The sequence below is a fragment of the Hemiscyllium ocellatum genome, chromosome 48 (assembly GCF_020745735.1).
Source record: "Hemiscyllium ocellatum isolate sHemOce1 chromosome 48, sHemOce1.pat.X.cur, whole genome shotgun sequence".
NCBI classification, from domain to species: Eukaryota; Metazoa; Chordata; class Chondrichthyes; order Orectolobiformes; family Hemiscylliidae; genus Hemiscyllium; species Hemiscyllium ocellatum.
This window is the reverse complement of record NC_083448.1, coordinates 6,019,169-6,043,135: the sequence shown is the minus strand read 5'-3', so window position 1 is coordinate 6,043,135 and position 23,967 is coordinate 6,019,169. Positions and strand designations below refer to the sequence as shown.

At 45.0% G+C, this 23,967-nt stretch overlaps 1 protein-coding gene across 1 annotated transcript; it reads right to left on the bottom strand.

Moving 5' to 3' along the window:
• Positions 1–833: 833 nt before the first annotated feature.
• On the bottom strand, positions 834–22,234 carry LOC132837048 (metal transporter CNNM3). Its single transcript, XM_060856723.1, has 8 exons — positions 20,914–22,234; positions 14,655–14,795; positions 11,532–11,684; positions 10,607–10,776; positions 8,893–8,989; positions 7,001–7,146; positions 6,398–6,533; positions 834–5,333 (listed from the first exon to the last, which is right to left on the bottom strand). The coding sequence occupies exons 1-8, from the start codon at positions 22,223–22,225 to the stop codon at positions 5,272–5,274; spliced, it is 2,217 nt and encodes a 738-aa protein (XP_060712706.1). The 5' UTR covers positions 22,226–22,234; the 3' UTR covers positions 834–5,271.
• Positions 22,235–23,967: the final 1,733 nt, after the last annotated feature.

Genomic DNA, 23,967 nt, shown 5'->3' with positions numbered 1-23,967 from the left:
GGTAAATGAGAAATAAAACTGCATACATACAAATCACCTTTTACAACCTCAGAACATTCCAAAGTCAAATGCAAAACCCACTGCAAAGATCGAGAAAGAGGGAAAGTCGGAGCGGATTGGAAAGTGACCGGTAACTGACTGCTTTAGAGGTGTGCAGCAAGGGTGGTTGCGTTTAACAATGCATACTTGTGAAAGATGAGCCCCTTCATGAAATGTGGAATGAGTGAGAGAGCAGAAAGTCTGCGCAGTATGCAGATTCAAGTATCACTGCCTCCAGAGATCCAACAAAGATCTGGTACAGATATCCCACCCTTAGTAGTCAAACAGATATCCAAGGACAAAATATCGACATCTTAACTGTGCCAACTTACCTTAACTGGTAACAGTGAGATGCACTGCTTGGCTAAGATGGTCTGAAATCAACCTGCATTTTCATTACTTACTGCTTCTACCCCCTTCTCCTCCCAATCGGAAGTAAATTGGTGAACATTCAGTATACTCAGTTGTAACAGATGATTTGCCAAACATGGCCAAGAAAATCTGCCTACACATAGGTGTACTCAGATGAGGGAGTAAGCTGCAGTGCTGACACTCATGAAGGCAAGAAATACGCAAAAACAAGTTAAAAATTATACAATATGCATGCGTGTACATTCAGTTCTTCGACTGCATACAACACAAAGGGCTGGACATAAAAGGATTAAAGAACAAAGCTTCAAACATCAGCCTCTTCAAGAAAAGACAAACTCTCGATCATCGTGCAGTTTTTGAGGGAGGTGAATTCAGGCTGCAAGCTGGTGCTGGTGCCGCTGCAGTATACACTGCACTCACTCTGAAGTTTTTACAAATTTATTAAACTGACCTGCAATCTAACGCAACAGCTCCATCAGTACAATACAACACAATACAGACCCATTTCTCTTAAATATATATCTGCAATATTACAATATAAATGTACATACAAATGAGAGGTACCTTTTAATTGCAATGATTAAAAAATATTTACCTGGAATGTGATTAAAAATATGTACCAGAAGCTACACAATTTTAATACATTTGTTTGTATATAAAATACAAGTGCACAAAGTAACCCTCAAAATCATTTGTCTGAAACCTGATGATTGCTTCTTGATTCAGAACCTCGTAGATATACTGGGAAAACAACCGTGTTTTGAACAAGCACAAGTCTGATTTTGGCTGAATTATTGGCACTTACATTTCTTGCTAGACTCTTTGGTAAAACAGAGTTTTTATAAATTACTTCTGATGTAGTTTTAGACAGTGTGCTTATTAATGCAAGCAACAGTGAAACAGTGCAGACTAACAGAAGAGGGAAGGATCAGCAAGAGACAGACAGAATCAGATCAAAAGCAAAGGAGAGATAAGAAAATAACTGGACGTGCCTCATCACATTCTAGTTCTACTTTCAGCTGTGAGGGTCGTGATAGGCTGTCATGCAAGATCTGCATTTTTGCATTTTCTTGGTTTCCATCCTTCCTGTCAGTTGCTAGACTCAGCTTCTTGCACCCCATCTGGCTGGCCATTCTTTAGTGAGGCTGTTTGAGCGTGAGACTTTACTGCAGAGGTATATCGCATCCTCACACTCACTCAAAGCAGTCAGGAGATGAGAAGCCCGGGTGAATTTCTGATTCCCCTTCCCAGAGAATTGAGGCTGATTGTAGCAATCCCACCACATAGCCCACCTGAAGCCAGCTTGCTAAAGACAAAGTGGAGATGGAACGTGCGACTTCTCGGTTTGTGTCAGAACTTCTCTTGGTTGTACCAACACTCACGAAAGACAAGGAGCAGGTATGCATGTTTACAATTTGCGTGCTGCAGGTGGACTTTGCACATTCAGCAGAAAATCTGATTTAAAAGCATTCCTGATGAAGGGCTTATGCTCGAAACGTCGAATTCTCTATTCCTGAGATGCTGCCTGGCCTGCTGTGCTTTGACCAGCAACACATTTGCAGGTTTGATCATGGTCTACACACCTGCCCTCACCAAGGAGTACACTGCATGCATGATGGAAAGATGGCAAAAGTCTTCAGAGAAACATATCAGACAGCAAGTGACCATCCAAGGTGATTATCAAGAGCTAGTTCTTCACAAACACCCAGGTGCTTTCTCACTCGAGGGTTTAAGTCAGCGATGACTTCAGACAGGAGTTCAAATTCCCCGTGTTGGGAGCAAGAGATGAAGGGACACAAGTCAAGGATCAGTGCAGTATTTCAGCCCTCTCTCTGGCCTGGATTACTGCAGCAAGGTTGAATCCAGCTTCTTTCCCCTCTCCCAAACAATATATTTGCCTCTTTCGAGCGAGCAGTCCACCAAAACCACTCAAATTAAGCTGGAGCTCTTACTGCAGCTAGGTTTCCTCTTTCAGAACAGTTCAGTAATGGCAGTCAGAGAAACAACTGTCAAAAGCTCACCAGAAATTAGAAGATCAAATCATTCTACAAAACAAATGCTCTCCGTGACCAGCCTGAGGCTTTAATGAACTCTCGGTCCATCTCAGATTATTTCTCATTTAAAAGATTGCACTTTAATTCATGCAACAGGGGCTCTTCTTCTTCAAGGAAGCACACTGCAAGCATTTCAGAGGGGAAGAGTGTCAAACATCACGAAGGCCAGGTAAGGGAGATAGATCCTACCCTGAAGAACATCAGCAAGCCACTTGGGTATTTAACAATAACTTGGCCAATTCCAGGGTTTATTTCACTTGCAAAATACCAAGTTTCTGAACTGTTCTTGTAACCACAATACTTAAATGACAAGCCCAGTTCAGTTTCTGCTCAATGATAACCCACAGGACAACATTTGACAGGATTCAGCGATGGCAATGGCACGGTAATTGGCTATCACTTGTGTGGTACAAATACTTTACATATAGCAACCCAATCCCAACTTGAACTGAAGCACACGGTAGTGTGTAGGTCTAGGCTTCTCTGAATGATGGATCAATACATTGTAGTATTCAGTGATACAAACCAGGTGCATGCCTCTAAGTCCAAATACATCGAGCTGGGTCTTCTTTCAAAGAAAGTCAAGTACAGGATACAGCATTTGAAGAAAACACTTGCTCCAACATCATCGTGTCATACATGTCCTCCGTGTCATGGAAGAGGTGAATGTGAATTTAGGTAGCTTGTCAGTTCATGTGCTACTCCAGAGAACTCAAGCCTGATAATCTCGAACAACACTTCAATGCAGCGGGAAAGGAGCGTTGCACCTTCGCAGTTGTCATCAAACAAACAGAGGTGCCCATCCATTCTCCCAAGTTGATGCAAAAGATCTTGGATGTGGGTTAATTCTGAAGAGCTGCGAGATCACTCGCTGAGGTTCAGGCCAAGTTTTACCCCTCAAAAAGATATGCTCAGAGTCAATTCATGTTTTTACCAGATATTTCTCCACATGGATCAGCTGGTATATTTTAAAACTGCATCAGTAACGACATTTCACAGGTGCCTCACAGTCCGTGGAGCTTGTTAATTGCCTCTGAGCTGACAATATAAACGCAATCTCCTTCCTTCCTAGGGGAACTTCCAAGCCGTGTTTATTCACCTTCCCTTTCCAGACACCCATGATGCTGAGAACAGCATCAACTCTGAAGGCTTGCACCTGCCCTGTCAGACAGATCATGAACGAAGATCCAGAGGGTTTGGATCAGACAGTCTAGCCAACAGAAGTTTGGACACAAGTAATTTTTAGAGTTCTCGTCAAGGGATAATGTGTGCTGATCATTCAGCTCCACCCAAAAGGAACACAAGATACATCTCGGGTCCAGATTACTGAATGTAACGAACTAGTGGCCCAAAGATCCTATTTCATGCTTAACCTTTCCTTATCTCTAAAGAATTGATCGGCAGTCATGCAGAATTTCAAACCAGCTGAATAAGGAATTCAGTTCTGGACAGGTGATTAAATATGAAAGCACTGGTTGGAGCATGAACAGTGCCTGGTCAGTGGCAAAGAGCCTCTCCTGCAAGGGTTGTGCAGAAATCATTACATCTCAAAACTGATTTTTAAAACAATTTCCCCTCTGGTTCCCTGAATGCACTGGTTATTGAGATGTTTGGCTCCCCTATTGTATTTAGTTTAAGAATCTGCCGAGCAGCCCTGAAGAGAGCCTCACCAGCCCACAAAGAATACTACTGCAGAGCAGATCTCTCCATCCTTAGCTCAATATTATCTCATGTCCCTAAAGTTAGCAGATCTGGGGAGTCGACAGTGTCTGTGTTGGTGACTTGCAGCTCAGGTCACATTATTGAAACCTAGTCAGGTAAAAACCACAGATCATAAACCACACAACGATCCAGGCTGACAAGCCAGTCCAGTACTGAGGGCATAGCTGTAAAGTTGGACTCCTAAGCTTCTGAATGAAACAGTGAACAGCGGCCACATCTTGCTCTCTCAGGTGGGGGATGTCAAAGGTCTGTCAGCACTACTGCAAAAATAAAAAGGAGATTCCACCCCTGCTTACCACTTGCTGTCCAGACTCAATAATTATTGTCCATCCAACTTCACCAAAGCAGATTATCCAAGCCTTGGCAGTTACAGTTGCAGGATCTTGCTGAGTGAGCATCAGTCTGCTGCGTTGCCAGCCTTACACCACTGACTATGCTTGAAAAGCACTTCAATGGGTGTAAAGTACTTTCATGTATCCTGAGACAGTAAAACTCCCTGCAGAGACACAGACTTTCTCTCCTTCTTAAATGAAGATTTGCATGGACTGAAAGGCTTGCAAGCTAACAACCAGAAACTCAAGAGAATTCATCAATCAGGGTTTTACTATAAATAGCATTCATCTTAGTGTGGGGGTTAAAAACAATTTTAAAACGAACTGTGGTATATTCACATTCAATATTGCTTTAACACATCTGCATTCTGTAGTCTTCAAGTAACTGCAGTAGACCTCGTTGTTCATGGGAGAGTGTGATAATAAACCTTTTTGTCTATTGTACTGCAACTGATTAAAACAACTGTAACCCTTCCAAGTCTAAAAATCAGAGAAAGAGTTCTATCTGAGAAATTAGTCACGGTTAGCCGTCTTAGCATTAGATGCCAGTCTTTTCCTGGTGCACAAGGTCTACAAAAATAACAAAGTCCTTTCTCCAACCCATCCCAAACCCACTTTGTAACAAATTAGTTTGTCCAGCAAATGGATGGCCATAGCTCCAGCCAGGCACTAGCACAGTACATTCGCAGCTTACTGAAGTGGTGTGGCTTTGGACACACAAAGAGCCAAATACCGTTGCAAATTCTCGTAGGTTAGACACCATCATCCCTCTCAGGACTGTCTTCTTCGCTTTGTGGTTTACTTCTGCTGGTACCTGACAACAACAATTAGGGGAAAAAAAACAAAAGTCAATCTTTCATCAAAGATAACCCAAGTAAATTTTGAGATGTCATGCAGCTTATCTGACAGCGACTCATAGCCCAGAGGATAACCATCTCTGATCTTTTCTCTCTTTTGCTCCATTTTTCCTTTCTTTCTTCGAAATCTAACAGGCTTTAGGGGGTACACTACAGTGTTCTCTTAGTGGAGAGCAATGTATAATAGCTTGCCATCATTGACTTTCAGCACTCCCTAGATGCTCAGCCTTCCCCCTCGCTAGTTAAATTACAGTGGACAATGTATATGAAGAATGGATCAAGACAGTACAAACAAGACGGGATTGTTATTTTAGACTAGAATTTGTTCCTCAAATAAGACTGAAAAAAACTGCTCTAATTCTGGTGCCAGTGGCTTCACAACTACTTCTCGTGTTTACACATGCACTTCCAATAGCAGTCTCTTCCTTTCAACACTGCCTCTAGTGCTTGACAGCCTCTTCGCACGTTTCCATTTTCATAGCAATCTCGTGTCAAATAAAGATAGTCATATAGTGTGACAATACATGTACTTTCTGAACTGAAAAGCCCCAGTTTTCAATCTTTCCTCCTAAGTCCCAACTCACGAAAGTGGGTTTAGCTTCCCACTCCTGTCCGCACTGACTCCCCAAAACTACAATTATGGCAATGTTACAGCACTTGAGAAGGCCATCAGGTCAGTCACATCTGTACCAGCTGTCAGCCTTGGGCCACTTCCCTGCCTTTTCCTCATGAGATTAAATTCGTTCACATCTCAATTTTAAACCAATATCCCCTCTTTCTCTCACCATGTCCCTGAGTCTGCCCCCACTCACGGGGGTTTTCTCTCACCACCTACCCAGTCAAGCCCCCTCAGAATCTTCAATGTTTCAATAGGTTCAGTTCTCATTTTTTTAAACCCTAATGAATGAAGGCCTGACCTGTTTAGCCAATCTTCATTAGTCAACCCTTCATTCCAGGAATGAAGCCTCTTTTGATCGGCCTCCAAACTATGAAGGCCACCGCATCAAAACAAACCACTCACTTCTGGAGGAGTTTTGGTCTTTGAGCAACTTTGCTTGACTGCTGGGAATCACTTTGAGTTCAAATGTATCTGGCGACAGTGAAGAATTGTGTATTCTCGAGGCCATAATCGCATTTAAATACTGCAGCCGAGTAACCTGAAGGGAAACAAAACAGAGTCTGTATATGCCCTTTCTTAACAGTGGCAGGTAGAGGGGCAAAGTTAGCACGTTGCTCCAATTAATACTTGCAACGCAAACTCCATTCCAAAAAGATGCAGACTTCATAGTGAATTCAAAAACAAAGAGCTCCACAGTAATGTCCATGTTTTGAGCCAGAAGACTTGGATACAAGTCCGCACTATTCCTATATAGTGTGTCATAAAGTATATGAAGACACCGTTTAAAACCATCTATAACTCTACAAGTGGAAATGTATGTAAAATGAGAAAGAACTCCTCAGACAGGGGAGTTTAACCAGAAATCTGACTTGTTTCTCTGCTGTTAGATGACAACTGACCATCTATGTCTCTCCACCAAACTCCATTACATAACCACAACATTTTCCACTTTTGTTTCATTCGGTACTTTTCCCTTTTCCTTATCTTTCCTAGCTGCAACATTACCTTGAGAACCTGAAGGTCGTTTAGTGCTCTCACAGTGTAATCAGGGCAGTACATGGAAAGGTTTGCACTCTCCCCAGATTCCAGGAGATCCTTGGAGAACAGGTCTCGCCGACTCCACTTCACATTCGAGACCGGTGACTGGTGGACTGAGAAAAGCATAGTTAAATGAGCACTACAGTTGTGAACAGCAGAGAAGCTGAAGAGATCCTGTAACAACTTCAACAAGCACACAGGCCCTTTCTCTCGACAATGCACAGCAAGTTAAGACTAGGTGTCATGGAAGCAGAGTGCAGGAGTCAAATGGGCCATGCATGCTGATGAAATTTAATTCCAGTTTAAAATAAAATATTCAAGATTATCTTTATCTTTCCATTCTAAACAACACTGCATTTATAATTGATGTCGGTCAATTGCAGTGTAAAAATGTCACACACCTGGTGTGCTTAGCTATCAGTGACAGCATTTCATAGACAAGAGATAAAATGTCCACAAGCAATGGATCTGCAGAGTTAAATACAATTGTAGTTAGCCAGGAGAATGTGCTCTAAAAACACAGGCACTGGAAATAATGATAAGATTGTACAGCTCAGACCATCATTCCATCAAACACTCTCAGGACAGGTATACCGCTGAATTAGGTAGAGCAATGTATCCACTGCACCACCCTCATAAAACACGTAAAGGACGGGAAGAAGCGTTAACTCTTATTTCCTTTTCACAGGCGCTGCCAAACCTGTGGAGTTTCTCCAGCAATTCCCGTTTCTGTTTCAGGTACAACACAGCGTAAGGATTCAGCGTAAACTTTCCTCTACTGTTTGAAACTGAAGTAGAAAAGCTTCCACGACACTATCACAGCCAAACACTCCCTCAATGCTTTTAAACTGCAAGTAAAGCTGCCTCCACAATGTCCCCATGAACAGCTCCCAGGACAGGGACAGCACAGGATTGGACACAGTACACTTCCCTCGACTCTACTCAATTGAAAGTAAAGCTCCCATCAAACACTCCCATACACGGACAGCGTGGGGTTCGGTAGAGTAAAGCTTCCTCTGGTTTTTTATACTGAAGGTAAAGTTTCCTGAACATTGGTCCGAGCAAACTCTCCATGGTCAGCAAGGAGTCAGACCCAATAAAACTTCCTCTACTCTTTTAAAGTGATAGCAAAGCTCCTCCTATTTCTTTGAAACTGCAAGTAAAACAGCCTCAAGGTTGACCTCATTAAACATCCATAGGACAGGGACAGCACAGGGTTAGAGACAGAGTAAAGTTCTCTCTTCACTGTCCCCATCAAACAGGTACAGTACAGGGTTAAGTGGCAAGTCAAGCAACCTCTACTCTTCAGCTGAAATAAAAGCTCTGTCCACATTGTTCCCAGCAAACAACCCCAAGGACAGGGACAGCACATGTTTAGATACAGAGTAAAGCTGCCTCTACTCCTTTAATATGAAACTAAAGCGACTTTGACATTGTTCCCATCTAACACTGCGTAGTCAGGTACAGTGGAAAGCAGTAACGCTACCTCCACACTGTCCATATCAAACACTCCCAGGACAGGAACCACAGAGAGCTAAATACAGAGTAATATCCCCTCTGCTCCTTTCATCTGCCTCTACACTGACCCCAATATTGCCTGGACATGTGCTGTTAGATACAGAGCAAAGCTCTCTCCTTGGTGCCTACATCAAGGACAGGTACACCACAGCACTTTTCACTTTCACCCTTATCCCTTCCAACAACTATCACCATCCTCTTGCTAACACTGCAAAGAATCAATGTGGATAACAGTTCTTAATCACATTCAAGCTGTTTGCATACACATCAGTGAAATGCTGAAGTAAAGTTTGCCAGGACTGTGGAGAACAAATAGAAACAAGCAAAATGTAAATTCCTACCAGAGGATGGGATGGTTAGTGCAGAGACACCATAGTAGGTGAAGGCTCCGTTTTCGAACTTCAAACCCTCTTTGCCTATCTCCACCTCCACTCGTCCCTGTTTTCAAGAGCAGATTTACAATGCATTGTTACTCATTGTAACAAGAATGTGACAACACTTTGCATAGCACAGCAAAGGCAGATGTTGACATAAGACACATCTGAAGAATAAAAGCAAGAGAAATATTGAAAAAAGGTTCCATGGTGTTAAGAAGTAAAAAGATTGCAATATTACTAACATGAGCCATGTCACAGAACAACCATGCTGAGTCATCAGGATTCAGCTATATATCTTCACCAACAAAGTCTGTAATATGCTCTACTGTTGACAAATATTTGACATGTTTTGTTGTGACAGAACTGCTGCAGCCAATTTACACACAGCAAGTTCCCACAAACAGCACTGCATTAAGAACCATATCGACTCTTTCTAAGTAACATTGTTTCGGGTGTGCATATCAACCAGGACACTGGGAGAATGACTTTGTTCTTCTTTGAAATAGTGCCTTGAGACAGAAGCAAATAAGAGCAGGATTCGGCCATTTGGTCCCTCCAGCCCTTTCCAGAACAAGTCAGGACCATCAGGGCTGCCTTGCCAATCTACCTACAGTGAATGGTTCACGTGAAAGGTGGCACCCCCAACAACAGTGAAGCAGTGCATTGAAGTGTCAGGCCAGCTTTTTGCAGTGACACCTCTGAACAGAGTGGCAGCATGACAGTACAGTAAAGTGGGCAGAGTCTGACTTTATACTTCAGGCAAAGTTCTCCACAGGCATTGTAAATATCAGAGCCCAAAGTTTTCAAGGCAGAGTCCCTGCACCTCTGTTGCCCTTTTCTCCCCAAGTGTTACAAGTCCTCTGATGAACAGTAACATTTTCATTATTAAAGTCAAACTTCACAACTTTGTGCCAACCCAACACCAAATGTAGATCAGGGTTCAGGTTTAAACAGGATGTCCCCTCCTCCTCCATCCTCACTCCCCTGCTGAACCCCATTTCAATATCATGCACAAGCCTTTCTGCATGGCATCGATGAGACTGCATGCAATGATGCAGCATGTCTGGAAGCGTGTGGCTGCATGTTTCTGGATTAACACAGTTAATCACAGTTTTGCATATAGCACATTCTTCCATGGGACATGCGTGTTACTGGTATCCCCAAAGGTCCTGGAAATGACAGGCTTACTTGGCCATTTCAGAGGGGAGTTTGCAGCCAAATACACGATTGTGGTTTGGAATCACATGAAGAGTAGTCACCATGCATTCCTTGGTAGATTTCCTTCCGTAAAAGGACATCAGAGAACCAGATGGGTTTTTAACAATAATTTATCACAGTTGTAACGATCGCCATGAGCTTTAGATTTCAGGTTTTGTCAATTCACCAAATTTAAATGCCTGACAAGTAGGATTGGACTCTGCAATCCCAACGTATTCACCTGGGCTTCTGGATCTCTAGTGCAGTGATATGAGCACTACTTCACCATCTGCTCCTTGGGTCTCCTCTTAGCTTTCCTCCCCTCTTCTATTCATGCAACCTTCAATTCCCTTTACTCACAGCTACCTGTCCAGTTTCCCTTGAAATATATCCAAATGACTCGGGTGAAGGGGCACCCCCAAGTGAAAGTCAAAAAGGCAGGGATTTCGTGTCCAGCAGAAGCATCAGAATGAACACGTACCTGCAACACCAGAATGAAGTAGTCAACTGGCTGATTCCGCTGGTACAGGTAATGCTCCGGAGCCATCTTGTGATTTTCATTGAACTTCACCTCCTGGTTGACACTGGGGTGTTTGAGTAGATGGAGAAGAACGCTCTCAGAGACCCGCGAGGGGCTGAATAACTCCACTTCTGCAAACACAACCTGCGGTCGTTATAGCAGTATAGCAACAAGCTCAAAAGTAACCCGCTCAGCTATACTATCGTACCGGAGTGATGTACTTCAGAGTAGCTGAAAGTTAATGTCGTTGGGATTCTTTCCTTGGGGGTGGGGTGGAGAGTGGTGTGAAGAAAACAGACTCTGTGATTTTATAATCCCACATGAACACCCAAAGGCAGCCCCTGGGCTGTTTCTCCATCAGTAAATGGCTCATTATGCATCTTAGTATTTAAATACAAAATCATGTTGGCACAGTCTGAATGACGATACATCAACGTTGCTACTATTATTCAAGACTTCTGCATTAAAGTGGGAGGAAGATCACACAATATACTTTAGTCCATACATAATTCATTCCTTACCCCAGTTCCCACTCAGTTATAGCCACCTTCCCTCTAGTACTACACTCTAGGGTTAACCCGTCCCAGTGCTCCCTAGAAACACACAAAGAGTCCAAATTCAGCCATGCAAGATTTCCGTCTTAAAACTGTCAGCCAACATTAGATTGCACTCTAAATTTCAGTGCAGCACTGACCTCCCCTAACCACTTTCACCAAGCTAAAACCAAGAGTCTGTCAACTTAGTAGCTTCAAACTCACGGTTTTCTCTCTCTTCAGAAAAATATTGCACATTACAAGTCACATTTTGGAGAGGAACCAAAGACACTTAGCGTCTACCATCCCTCTCACAACCCCAGCCTTTTCCCCAGCAGTAACTGTCTCCCTACCTCTGGATAAGAAACGCTGAGTTGCTAGTAAAAGCTGGGGTGAAATCTTTCCCTTTAGATCGATATCAGGCACCTTAAAAAACGAGACATCTTCCTTCTTGCGTTCAATAGAAGTGCTGATGGGAGCAGGCTTTTTCTTCACCTTATTCTCCACTGTAAAAGGAACAGGAAATTTGAAAAAACAACTGTCATCTCTGATTGAGATTCTTTGACTCACTTACACAACTGGCTTCAATTCAATCCTCCGCCACCATCTCAGCAAAGTAGCACAGGTCATTCCCCATTTGAAATGTAAATCATTCTTCGAGTGAGACTGCAACGAAAAAAGCATCATGAAGCTCACTTGCATCTTCCAGCATGTGCCGGAAGACTACTCTCCATAACTTAGATGATCAGTACTCTGCACTGTTGGAGATGCAATACCTGTACTGCAGAAGCACTACATCAGAGGGGGAGGACTGAGGGAGCACAACATTGTTGGAGAAGCACAACAGTTGGGAACGAGATATTGTGAAAGAAACAACAAGAGGGATTTGTACTCTAAAGGGTCTTTTCTCAGCTTTGATTTCTCATGCCCCTGCTGGGAAGAAATCAATATTACTGCATAGAGTGACAATGCTGTCTAACTGGTTTCTGTGTCCTCCGTCAAGAAGTCTGAAGCTAGGTGGCGCTCTCTCAAAAGGCAGAACATTATTTAGCAGGTACAGTGATCAATTGCAAAGGCAAATGGCATTTTAGCCTTCATTGCTAATGGACTGGAATCAACAAAGTCAGGCTACAAAACATACAGGGCTTTGATGAGACCACATCTGGAATAGCGAATGCTGTCCACATTTAAGGAATGATAGACTTGCACTGAAATTGGTAACTATCAGCTATCATTCAAAACCAATGTGGTTCACCTGTCTTTTAAGAAACATTATGCTACCATTAGAAAGACATGACTGGTAGTGATTTAACCTGAGGGTCACAATGCTTAGGCGAGGGGAAGAGGTTGAAAAGGTGAGTCCTTCATGGTAATATCAGCCAGTGCAGGAAATGAAACCACTCTCTCGGCATTGCTCTGTATCACAAAGCAGCCATCCAGCCAACTGAGCTAACCAACTCCCTGAGGTAACTAACAAAACGATCGAGGAAAACCCTTTTTCACAAGTGGCCAGGATCGGAAAATGCTACTGCAGAATGCAGGCTCAACTGGGGCTTTCTGGAAGGAACGATACAGTCATTTAGAAAGGAAAACCGGGGAGGATAATAGGGAGAAGACGGGGAATGACACACAGAGACAGGCTGATTCAGAGAACCAGGGTTGTCTTAGTGGGCCAAATGGCTGACCATTGCGCTGTAAAAATTAGGTGAAGAGTCTTCAAGGTAGTGGTTTCCCCTGCACCTTCTCAAGGGGAACGAGAGCAAAAAATGCCTGTCTTGCCAGGAGCACTTGTCTCCCATGAATGAACATCAATTTTTCTTTTATTTCACAACGAAGTAGCAGAAGGAAATTGATCCACCCTGTGCTTACAGCAAGTCCTTAATAGTGAATCAACACCAGTGTTACATTTTAATCACAGGTAAAGCAGCAAGTCATATTAATCAGGTATATAACCTTGGTTAAATGGCACAAGTAGGGTCTGTGCTATCGAAAAGAATTTGGGAGGCACCAAAAGGCAAAAAATGTACTCTAATAGTCCAAGAACTGAGAAGTCATATACGTGAGGAAAAGGGGGCTCCTGTTTGATTGAGTTCTTTAAGATCGCAGGTGATTTTGAGTGGGCTGATACAGGAAAATTTCCAAAAGCAGGCAACACCAGAATCAGCAGCCTTAAATCAATTATATTCACTAAGAAATCCAATCGGGAATTCAAGAGAAATGGTTGGAATGTGCCAAGACACAGGGAAAATTTGAGATCAACAGCAGAGATGCATTTAAAGGCAAGATAGATCAACAAAACAGACAGAAAAAGGATATGTTGAGTGGGTGAGAAAAAGAGAGGGAGGGCATTTATTTGGAACATAAACATTGGCACCAGGTTGCTAAGACAGAATGGTCAGTCCCTGTACCGAAATGCTGAATAATCCTGAGAAGGGAATTGGTGCGATGACCCGGAATTGTAAAAGCCATCAGGCCTCTGATCAGTGGAGTGCCACAAGGATCGGTGCTGGGTACTCTACATTTTGGCATTTACATAAATGATTTGGATGCGAGAATAAGTGGCACGTAAGTACGTTTGCAGATGACACCAAAATTAGAGGTGCAGTGGACAGCGAAGAGGGTTACCTCAGATTACAACAGGATCTGGCCCAGACGGGCCAAGGGGCTGAGAAGTGGTAGATAGAGTTTAATTTAGATAAATGCAAGGTGTTACGTTTTGGGAAAGCAAATCTTAGCAGGACTAATACTTAATGGTAATATCCTAGGGAGTGTTGCTGAACAAAGAGACCAGTGGAGTCGCAGGTAGATAGGATAGTGAAGGCAGCGTTTGGTGTGCTTTCCTTTATGGGTCAGAGTATTGAGTACAGGGGTTGGGAGGTCATGTTGCAGCTGTACAGGACATTGGTTAGGCCACTGTTGGAATTTTGCATGCAATTCTGGTCTCCTTCCTATCGGAAAGATGTTGTGAAACTTGAAAGGGTTCAGAAAAGATTTACAAGGATGTTGCCAGGATGGGACGATCTGAGCTACAGGGAGAGGCTGAACAGGCTGGGGCTGTTTTCCCTGGAGCGTCAGAGGCTGAGGGGTGACCTTATAGAGGTTAACAAAATTATGAGGGGCATGGATAGGGTAAATCGGCAAAGTCTTTTCCTTGGGGTCAGGGAGTCCAGAACTAGAGGGCGTAGGTTTAGGGTGAGAGGGGAAAGATATAAAAGAGACCTAAGGGGCAACTTTTTCACGCAGAGGGTGGTACGTGTATGGAATGAGCTGCCAGATGAAGTGATGGGGGCTGGTACAATTGCAACACTTAAGAGGCATTTGGATGGGTATATGAATAGGAAGGAATATGGGCCGGGTGCTGGCAGGTGGGACCAGATTGGATTGGGATATCTGGTCAGCATGGACAGGTTGGACCGAAGGGTCTGTTTCCACGCTGTCCATCTCTATGACTGTAAGCTCCTCAAGTTTCAACTTACTATTATCTGATTCGTCGAGGATCTCAGATTTGATGATTTCTTCGATGACATCCCCAAGTGTCACTAAACCAAGTACCTCGTAGAAAGGATCACCATCTCCTTCGTTGTTCACCTTCTGGACCATTGCCATTTGGGATTTGCCTCAAAACAACATGAACACAACACTGTTATAACCTCTGAACAAGTTTAGGTGATAAAACACAACAACCAAGTCAGCCAAACCAACTTGGATTCAAGCCTTTTTCACAGGCTTCCTTTCCTTGCTGCTCGCCCCCTCCCACTCTGATGATCTGCAAGCATGAAAAAGCTGAGGGAGAGACTAAAATTAAAGGGCAGCGTTTACAAATTAAAGGTCTCCCATTCAAGAAGAGGGGAGAGCCTGGAGAGCAGTAAAAGCAGAGTCACTGAATATGTTTAAGGCAGATTCTGGACTGACAGGGGAGTCCAAGGTATTAGGGAGGAGGTTGCAAAGTGGAGTCGAGGGCGCAATCAGATCAGCCAACACGTTTACTTTGTTTCTTTATTCTTCAATCAGATGAGGGTGCCACTGGAAAGGCCAGCATTCATTGCCCATTCTCCAATTGTCCTTCACCCGTGTGGTTTACTGGACTATGTCAGAGGACTGTAAAGAGTAAATTCTATTGCTGAGTGCCGGGAGTTGCATTCCCACGACACTTTCTCACTGACTGCTCAGGCCTCCGAGGCACATGCACGCCACTGACTTCCGGAATTGGAAGTCAAACTGCATTCAGAGCGCCAACATCAAATGCCGTGCATGGAACATCAGAGCAGCTGACAGTTTGCAGGGAACACTGTTCTGGAATCATACGAGCCAGACCGATTAAGGGGGGCAAACTTCCCTCCCTAAATGGCATGAGTGATCCAGATGGGATTTTACAACTACCCACAGTCAGTTGTTGTACCTTCTTCAAGACTAGTTTTATTCATTAAGTTAACTAACTGAATTAATTTTCAGTCAGCCTCTGGATTACTCGTTCAGTGACATTACCAGCACTTTCTTGGAGTTTGTTTTATTGAGTGGTGGAGCAGGTTCAAAAAGCCAGAAGCTCTACTACTAATTCACATCATCACATGGAAGCAGCGAATCTTACAGCCTCGAAGTACAACATTCAGGCCATCATGCCTGGGAGAGCTCTTCAAAAGAACAATTCTGTTCATCCCACTCATCTGAAGTTCCACCAATAACCTTGCAAACTTCAAGTTGCTTTTCAAGTATCTGACTGCGTTTACAGAAGTAACAAATAAATCCAGAACCCTCTGAGGCAGTTAATTCTAGATTATAACATCTCACTGTACCACTAACCATGAATCCAAAATGTTACTTTTCAAATTACCCTAAATCTTCATCCAACCATGTGCAATCAACCCTCCTGTCAGTGGGACAAGTTTATCCTTTTCTATTTTTATTAAAACTGCTCAGATTTTTGTGCAGGGAGATTGAACAGAGGTGCAGAAAAGCAGGGGCCAATGCTGTTTGTCATTTTTATACATGACCTGGATGAGGGTGCAGAAGGAAATTTGCAGATGACACTAAAGTCGGTAGACTTGTGGATAGTGCGGAAGGATTTTGCAGGTGACAGAGGTACGTAGATAAGCTGCAGGGCTGGGCTGAGAGTTTAATGCAGACAAGTGTGAGATGATTCACTTTGGAAGGAGAAACATGAATACAGAAATGGGTTCATGGTAAGGTGTTTGGTAGTGTGGATGAGCAGAGAGATTCAGTGTCCAACGTATACAGGCCCCTGAAAGTTGCCACCCAGGTTGAGAGGATCGTTATGAAGGCATACGGTGTATTCACTTATACTGGTACAGGGATTGAGTTTTGGGGTCATGTTGCAGCTGTACAAAACTCTGGTGCAGCCGCATTTGGAGGACAGTTCAGGTTGCTGCATTATAGCAAGCATTGGAAAGAATGCAGAGGAGATTTACCAGGATGTTGCCTGGTATGCAGGGAAGGTCTTATGAAGAAAGGCTGAGGAATTTGAGGCTGTTTTCATTAGAGAAGGTTAAGAGGCAACTTAGAGACATACAGGTTGATCCGAGGATTAGATAGGTTGGACAGTGAGAGCCTTTTTCCTTAGATGGTGATGGCTAGCACAAGGGGACATAGCTTTAAATTGAGGGGTGATAGATATAGGGCAGATATCAAAGATAGGTTATTTACTCAGAGAGGAGTAGGGGTGTGGAACGCCCTGCCTGTAACAGTAGTGGACTCGCCAACTTTATGGGCATTTCAATGGTCATTGGATAAACATACGATCAAGAATGGAATTGTGTCGGTTCGATGGGTTTCACATGTCAGCACAATTTTGAGGGCAGAGGGGCCTGTACTGCACTGTAATGTTCTATGTTCACCACCTCTGCTCTAAAGAGAGCCCACCATCTCAAGTCTTTCTGCAAAATGAAAGCACCCCCACCATTTCTATCATTCTTGTAATTGTCCTCTGTTCCCTTGCCAAGGCTTAAACGTCTCTCTGAAAATGCGGCACCAGAATCAGACACTGTCCAGCTGGGACTTATCGAAGCCACTGCTAAAAAAGTGTTTCTCAGAACTGTAGATTTGATTTAAAATCTACAGAGGTCCAGACGGATCAGGAGGTGTTCCCACTTAAGCAAGGGTCAGAAGGGAGCGACACACATTTAAAGTATTGCAAAAATGATATGAGGAAATGTGTGCTCATACAATAAGTGATTACAATCTACAATGCAGGGCCTCAGAACACAGTGGAGGTAGGTTCTGTTGAGGTATACTAAAAGGAAATTAGAATTCGACTCAATTTGAAAAAGAACCAAGTGCACCATTATGGTGAGGTGGAAAAATGTTAATGACTGAATTACTTATACAGAATGGTGCAAACACAGCAGGTTGAATGGTGACTGTGCAGGAAATGTTCTGCTTTTTGTACACCCTCACTTAAAGTGGTAGACCTGTTTGCTCTCAGCCTTGAGTTCAAGTTGCTCACTACCCTGCTGGGCATTTTATCCCTTTTTAATTTAACTTGCCAGGTAAAGTCCTGGACTGGTGAGGCGAGGGTTCAGTTGCATGCTTTGGCAGCGGGATGCTTGTGTATTAAGCCAAAAGTGGAATACAACATCCAGCTGGTTCTTCAGGCAATCACTGAAGGGAAAGTTTGAAATTAATGTATCAACAATCTATACTCAAGCTCCTGATAGAAATCTGGATCCTGGCTAATCAGTGAGGAAATGGGAAAGGGAGCATTAATTCCTGGAAAAATGAAGTCGTTGTTCTCAAAAAAAAAACGTTGGTCAAATGGATGATGGAAAGTAAAACCATAATTGTGCTTCTGCTCACAATGAATTCAAACAGGATATGCTAGAATGATCCAGAAAGCAAATGTGATGCCTCTCTATATCTTAAAGCAGAAACTTTTCAACGATATGCCACACCAAGCTCTGATATTTATAAATACAGACAACAATTCATTACCAAAAAGCTGCCTGCTAACTCTTGCTGTTATACAGGTATTATTAAACACAACTCAGCTCTCAGATAATTGATGTGAAACTACTCCAATCCTGCTGAACCACTGCAGTGGATTTCACAGAATAGGTACCAGGAGTCAACTGTGCCCTTGGCTGGGACCTAGCCCCCGAGTGATGAAGTAGGATAAGGCAATTTGTGTCAATGAGTGCTGACAGACACACAGCCAAGTGTTAACAACTGGCACCAAATCTTTTGAGTTATCGAACTTGGTGGCTTCATGTCAACCACCAGAATAAGCATCACTGAGCGACCAGATGGTGGTCATTCCGCCCATCGTGGTCTTTCAAAGGAATTTCCCCACACTCCACGTCATATACATTTTCAAGTTACCACTGAATCTGCCAACATCACCCTTTCAGGTCCTGCATTCAAAATCACAACCCACTGTATTCAAAACAAACTCTTGTATTGCCTTTGGTTCGTTTGAAACTGAAACTTTATGCACTGCGATTACTGACCCTCCAGAGGCTGAAAACATTTTCTCTGTTTTGTTAAAGACACTGACAATTTGGAGAACTGCAATTGACACTCCTCCTCTGCGGTGCAAGAATAATTGCAGCTCCTGCACCTAAATGCATATCATAGGATGGAGGAATGGAACAATCTATTCAACCAATCAAATCTGCTCTGCCATTGGACGAGATCATTCTGGCTTATTTAATAACCCTAAACTCCACTTTGCTGTCCTTTCCCAGTCACCCTTGATTCCCTCAAATATTAGAAATACGTCTGTTGCAGAATTTAAATGCAAAAAATAAAGCCAGAGTGACTCTTGACAGTTATTACCAATTGATGTAAAAAAATGTGTCTGGCTTACATGCAACTCCAGATCTACAGCAATGCAATGGACTCTGCACGGCCCTCTGAAATAGTCAGGCAAGTGACTCAGTTCAAGGGAAATTAGGCAAGACTGGAAAGCAAAAAGGCCTCTCCTTCCTTGAGTAGTATACCCAGAATTGACTATGATTTTTACAGATTCAACACAACATCCCTCGCTTTCCTACTCTATTTCTAAAACCTGAGTTAAAAATCACACAACACCAGGTTATAGTCCAACAGGGTTATTTGGAAGGACTGGCTTTTGGAACACTGCTCCTTCATCAACTGGTTGCGGAGTATAAGATCGTAAGCTTACACTCCACAACCACCCGAAGGAGCAGACTCGGAAAGCTAGTGCTTCCAAATAAACCTGGGACTATAACCTGGTGTTGTATGATTCTTAAACTTTGTCCACCCCAGTCCAACACCTGCACCTCCAAAGCTAAAACCTGAGATGTTGTGTGCTCTGGTTTTTAAAAAAAGCTTTGTCAACTTGCCCAGCTGCAGTTTGAGAACTGTGTTGGTGATCCCATTAATGAACAGCAGCACCTGTACAGATAGTGAAATAGGACCAGAGAAGTCAGAATCTGGGAGAGGGACAAAACTTAGGCATGCAATCAAATGGGGCAATGGGCTGAAAAATGGCAGAAGGAGCTCAATCTAGATAAATGCAAGGTATTGCATTTTGGTAAATAAACAAGGGTAGGGCTTATACAATTAACGGTAGGGTTTTGGGTGATGCTGTAGCATAGAGAGCACTCGGGTGCAGTTTGTGTCACATATTGACAGGGTGGTGAAAAAGGCATTTGGCATGCTTGCCTTTATTGTTCAGTGCTTTGAGGATAACAGTTGGGAAGTCATGTTGAGGTTCTACACGATATTGGTGAAGCCTCTTCTGCAATATTGTGTACAGTTCTGGTTGCACAGTTATAGCAAGGATATTATTAAGCTGGAGAAGGTTCAGCAGAAATTTGCCAGGACGATGCTGAGTACGGAGGGGTTGAGTTATAAACGAAGGCTAGACAGGCTGGGACATTTTTCACTGGAGTATAGGAGATCAAGAGGCAGTCTAATAGGAGTTTATAAAATAATGTGAAGTAGAGATAGAGGTTAATGGTAAAGTCAACAGATGTGGAGCTGGAGAAGCACAGTAGATCAGACAGCATCAGAGGAGCAGGAAAGCCAAATCTTCAGGCAGGGACCCTTCATCAGGTCTGATAAACGGTCCCAGCCCAAAACGTTGACTTTCCTGCTCCTCCAATGGTTTCTGACCCGCTGTGTTCCTCCAGCTCTGCATTTATTGACTCTGGCTTCCAACATGTGCAGTCCTTACTGTCTCCATAGAGCTAACTGTAATCGTCTTTTCCCTGAGATGCTCAATTTCGAGACCAAGGGGCACATTTTGAAGGTGAGACCAAAGAGATTTAAAAAAGACAAGTCCATTTTTTTTTAAACAGAGGATGAGTCACATATACATTGAGCTTCCTGAGGTCGTGACGGATGCGGACACAATTACAGCAGTTAAAAGACATTTAGATAGAACAAAGAACAATGTATATGCGACTCATGTTCTTTGTACATTTGGATAGATACATGAATAGGAAAGCTTTGGAAAGATATAGGCCAGGAACAGGCAGATGGAACTAGTTTAGTTTGTGATTATACTCGGGCATTGACTGGTTGGATTAATGGGATTGACTCTATGATAAAAACACATTCTGAGGGGCCTAAATAGTCAGTGCTTTGGATTATAGTGGGAAAGAAAAAATGGTGGCAAGAGAAGATCTGCAGGCAAGTCAAAAAAGTTCAAGTCACGATAAGCACACCTCGTTCGAAGGCTCTCCACAAAGCATCGTGCAAATTAACATTTCCTTTCGCACAGTGGAACAGATTCTGCGAGCGACAAACAATCACCTTTCTTAAACTCTTCCAGGACAGCGTCCAACTTGGTGTCATTGAACACAAAATGCAGGGGGTGGTTGTAGAATTTGATGATGGTGTTCAAAGGAGTGCAGTCCTCTGGGTCGACCATGGCCAAGTCTTTGACATAGACCATGTCCACAATGTTGGATCGCTCCTCCTCGTAAACCGGGATCCTGGTGTAGCCACACTGCATAATTTCGGACATGGTGCTGAAGTCGAGCACGGCTTCAGCGCTGAGCATGAAGCAGTCCTTCAAGCTGGTCATGATGTCCTCCACAACTTTGGTCCTCAGCGTGCCGCGGCTGAACTCCTCCTTGACAAACTCGCTGTAGGGGTCGGTGGAGCGCAGCATGTCCAGGATCTTCTCGCGGACGTAGCAGGTGCTGACGTCCTGGCGCAGGGCATAGTCCAGGAGCAGGGTGATGGGCAGGGCCAGCGGCGAGGCGAGCACCACCAGCAGGCGGGTCAGCCAGGTGGTGCGGGAGGCCACGGCGAAGCCGTACCGCGAGCAGATGGCATAGGGCACCACCTCACCCAGGAGGAAGAGCAGGGCGGCACAGACCAGCACGGCGGGCAGGAGGGCACCCAGCGCCTGGTGCAGCAGCACCGCCAGGCACGAGCTGGCCAGCACGTTGCCCAGCACCAGGGAGCACAGCACCAGGTTGCCCCGCCGCCGCAGGGGCTCCAGCGAGTCGGCCCGCCGCTTCTCCGCCTCGGTGCCGCAGTGGCGGATGATGCGCAGCTCCGGCGGCTCCAGCCACAGCACGCTGAGGCGCAGCAGGTGGAGGAGCGCCGAGGCGAGCAGCAGCAGGGCCAGCACCAGCACCTGGCCCCACACCGAGGGCGGCGGCGGCCGGATGTCCAGCGGGGTCTCCCAGCCGCCGGGGGGCCGCCACAGGGGCCCCTCGCGCTGCACCAGGGCGCACAGGTAGTAACGGCCCGCCCGCCGGCCGGCCCGCACGCTCACCAGCACCGAGCCGTCCGATTGGTTGGCGCCCAGCTGCAGCCAGTCGGTCGCGAGGCCGCGGCTGCCGCACTCGCGCTCGCGGCTCAAGGCCAACCAGGGCCAACTGTCGGCCGCCAGGCGCGCGCCGAACACCCTCAGCTGGAAACGGGCCCCGGCGCCGGCTTCGATGGCGCCGCCCGCCATCCGCACCTGCCCGATTCCTCCTCCTTCTCCGCCGCCGCTCTCGAGCCGGACCCCACGCACCTCCACCTCGCCGCCGCCGCCGTCCGGCTGCCCGGCCGCCACAGCCCACAGGGCGGCCAGCGCCAAGCGCAAGCTCCGGTCCACCGCCGCCATCTTCCCGGCAGGCTGGGCGGGCTCGCCTTGACCCCGCCCTCCTGACGGGGTGGGGGGGGTGGGGTCTGGCAGCAACGAACAACCCGACTCGCTTCGTCGACCAATCCGCGACCCCCGCCGCTGATGGATAGCCGCTGCCGCCGATGGACAGCTTCGACCGCCCCCTCTGCGATGACCGACAGACGGATCATCCAATCCAGAAGCGAGTCCCTTGACTGACTGGCAGCGGGTTCGGCCACTCAGCGAGCCGCCTTTCCCATACTGGCCACTCCTGGTCAGAGAGAGGCGGGGATAGCACCAAGGTTCAAGGGCGGATGAGTGTGCAGAGTAAACAACACCCAACGCAGTGGCTCTTAAAAGGGGAAGGGGAGCAGGATCCTCAACACAACTAAGACACACCTTACCTCAGCTATTCACATTAAAACAAAAGCTACGTTAGCATAGCATTGTTTTCCTTTAAGGAAGGGGCCACTGTTAATCATTTTTCAGTTGGACATTTTCTTTCTTTTGGAAAGACCATAAGCTATAGCTCAGAAACTCTTCTGCCTGACCTATCTCTCAGCACCATTCTCCTTCAACCCTTGATCCCCTTCCTCATGCACCTCCTATCTTCACTCCATTCACCGACAGCCTCCACCACCCTCAGTGGAAAGGGGTCAACCACTCTCTGGCTGAAGAAATTCCCTCTCCTCTCAATTCTGAAGGGACGTCCCTTCTCCCACACGAATGCAACCATCGTCTCCTTGTCCACTTCATTCAGGCCTCTCACTATTCTGTATATTTCCTCAGCTCCTCCAACATGATTCTAAACTCCATTGAGTACACAGCCAAAGTCCTCATATAACACGACCGTCACTTCCAGGATCATTCTTGTTAACCATCTCTAGTTCCTGTCTAAGGCCATCAACTCCTTCCTGCGATACAAGGCAGAAAACCACTCAATGTTCCAAATGCATTCTGACCAAAGCCTTGTGCAGACTCAGCAGTGCACTCCTGCTTTTGTTTTCTCAGTCTCAAAAACAAATGCTAATTCTGCACTTCTAAAGTATGAACTGAACAGATATGTAACTAGAAGGAAATCTGGAACTCACACTCCCAATCTCTTTGTGCTTCACAATTCTGAAGCCTTTCCCCATTGCCTAATTTCTCCATGTCTCTTCTTCCTTCCAAACTGCATAACCTCATACTTTCCCTCATTGCCCTCCATCTGCCACTTTTTCTGCCCACTCTCCTCACCTGTCCAAGTCCTTCTGCAGCCTCTCTGCTTCCTCAACACTACCTGGCCTTCTACAAGCCTCGCAACAATGTCCTCCATTCTTTCCTGTGCATCATTCACATAGAACATGAATAGTTGTGGTCCCAACACTCCCTAGTTCCCAGCGTCTCTTCTGATAAAGATGCCTTTATGCCCATTCTCTGCCTTCTGCCATTCAGCTAATCCATCATCTGTGCCAGTACCTTACCCAACCACTATGGGTTTTCAGTCGGCAGCTTAATGCCGACTCAGCCCTATTTTACCATACACTTAGCAATCTCACCTTTATGGGACTATAAAATTTTCCTCACAGGTTAACTGCCTGATAATTTCTGATCTTCTGCCTCTGTTTCGTTCACCATGTGCTCATCCTCTGGTACCTTCCCTGATTTCAGTGATTCCTGAAAGATCACCACGAAGACCTCCACAATCTCCTCAGCTACCACCTTCAGAATCCTGCAGTTTGGGCCAGCTGATTTTTCCACCT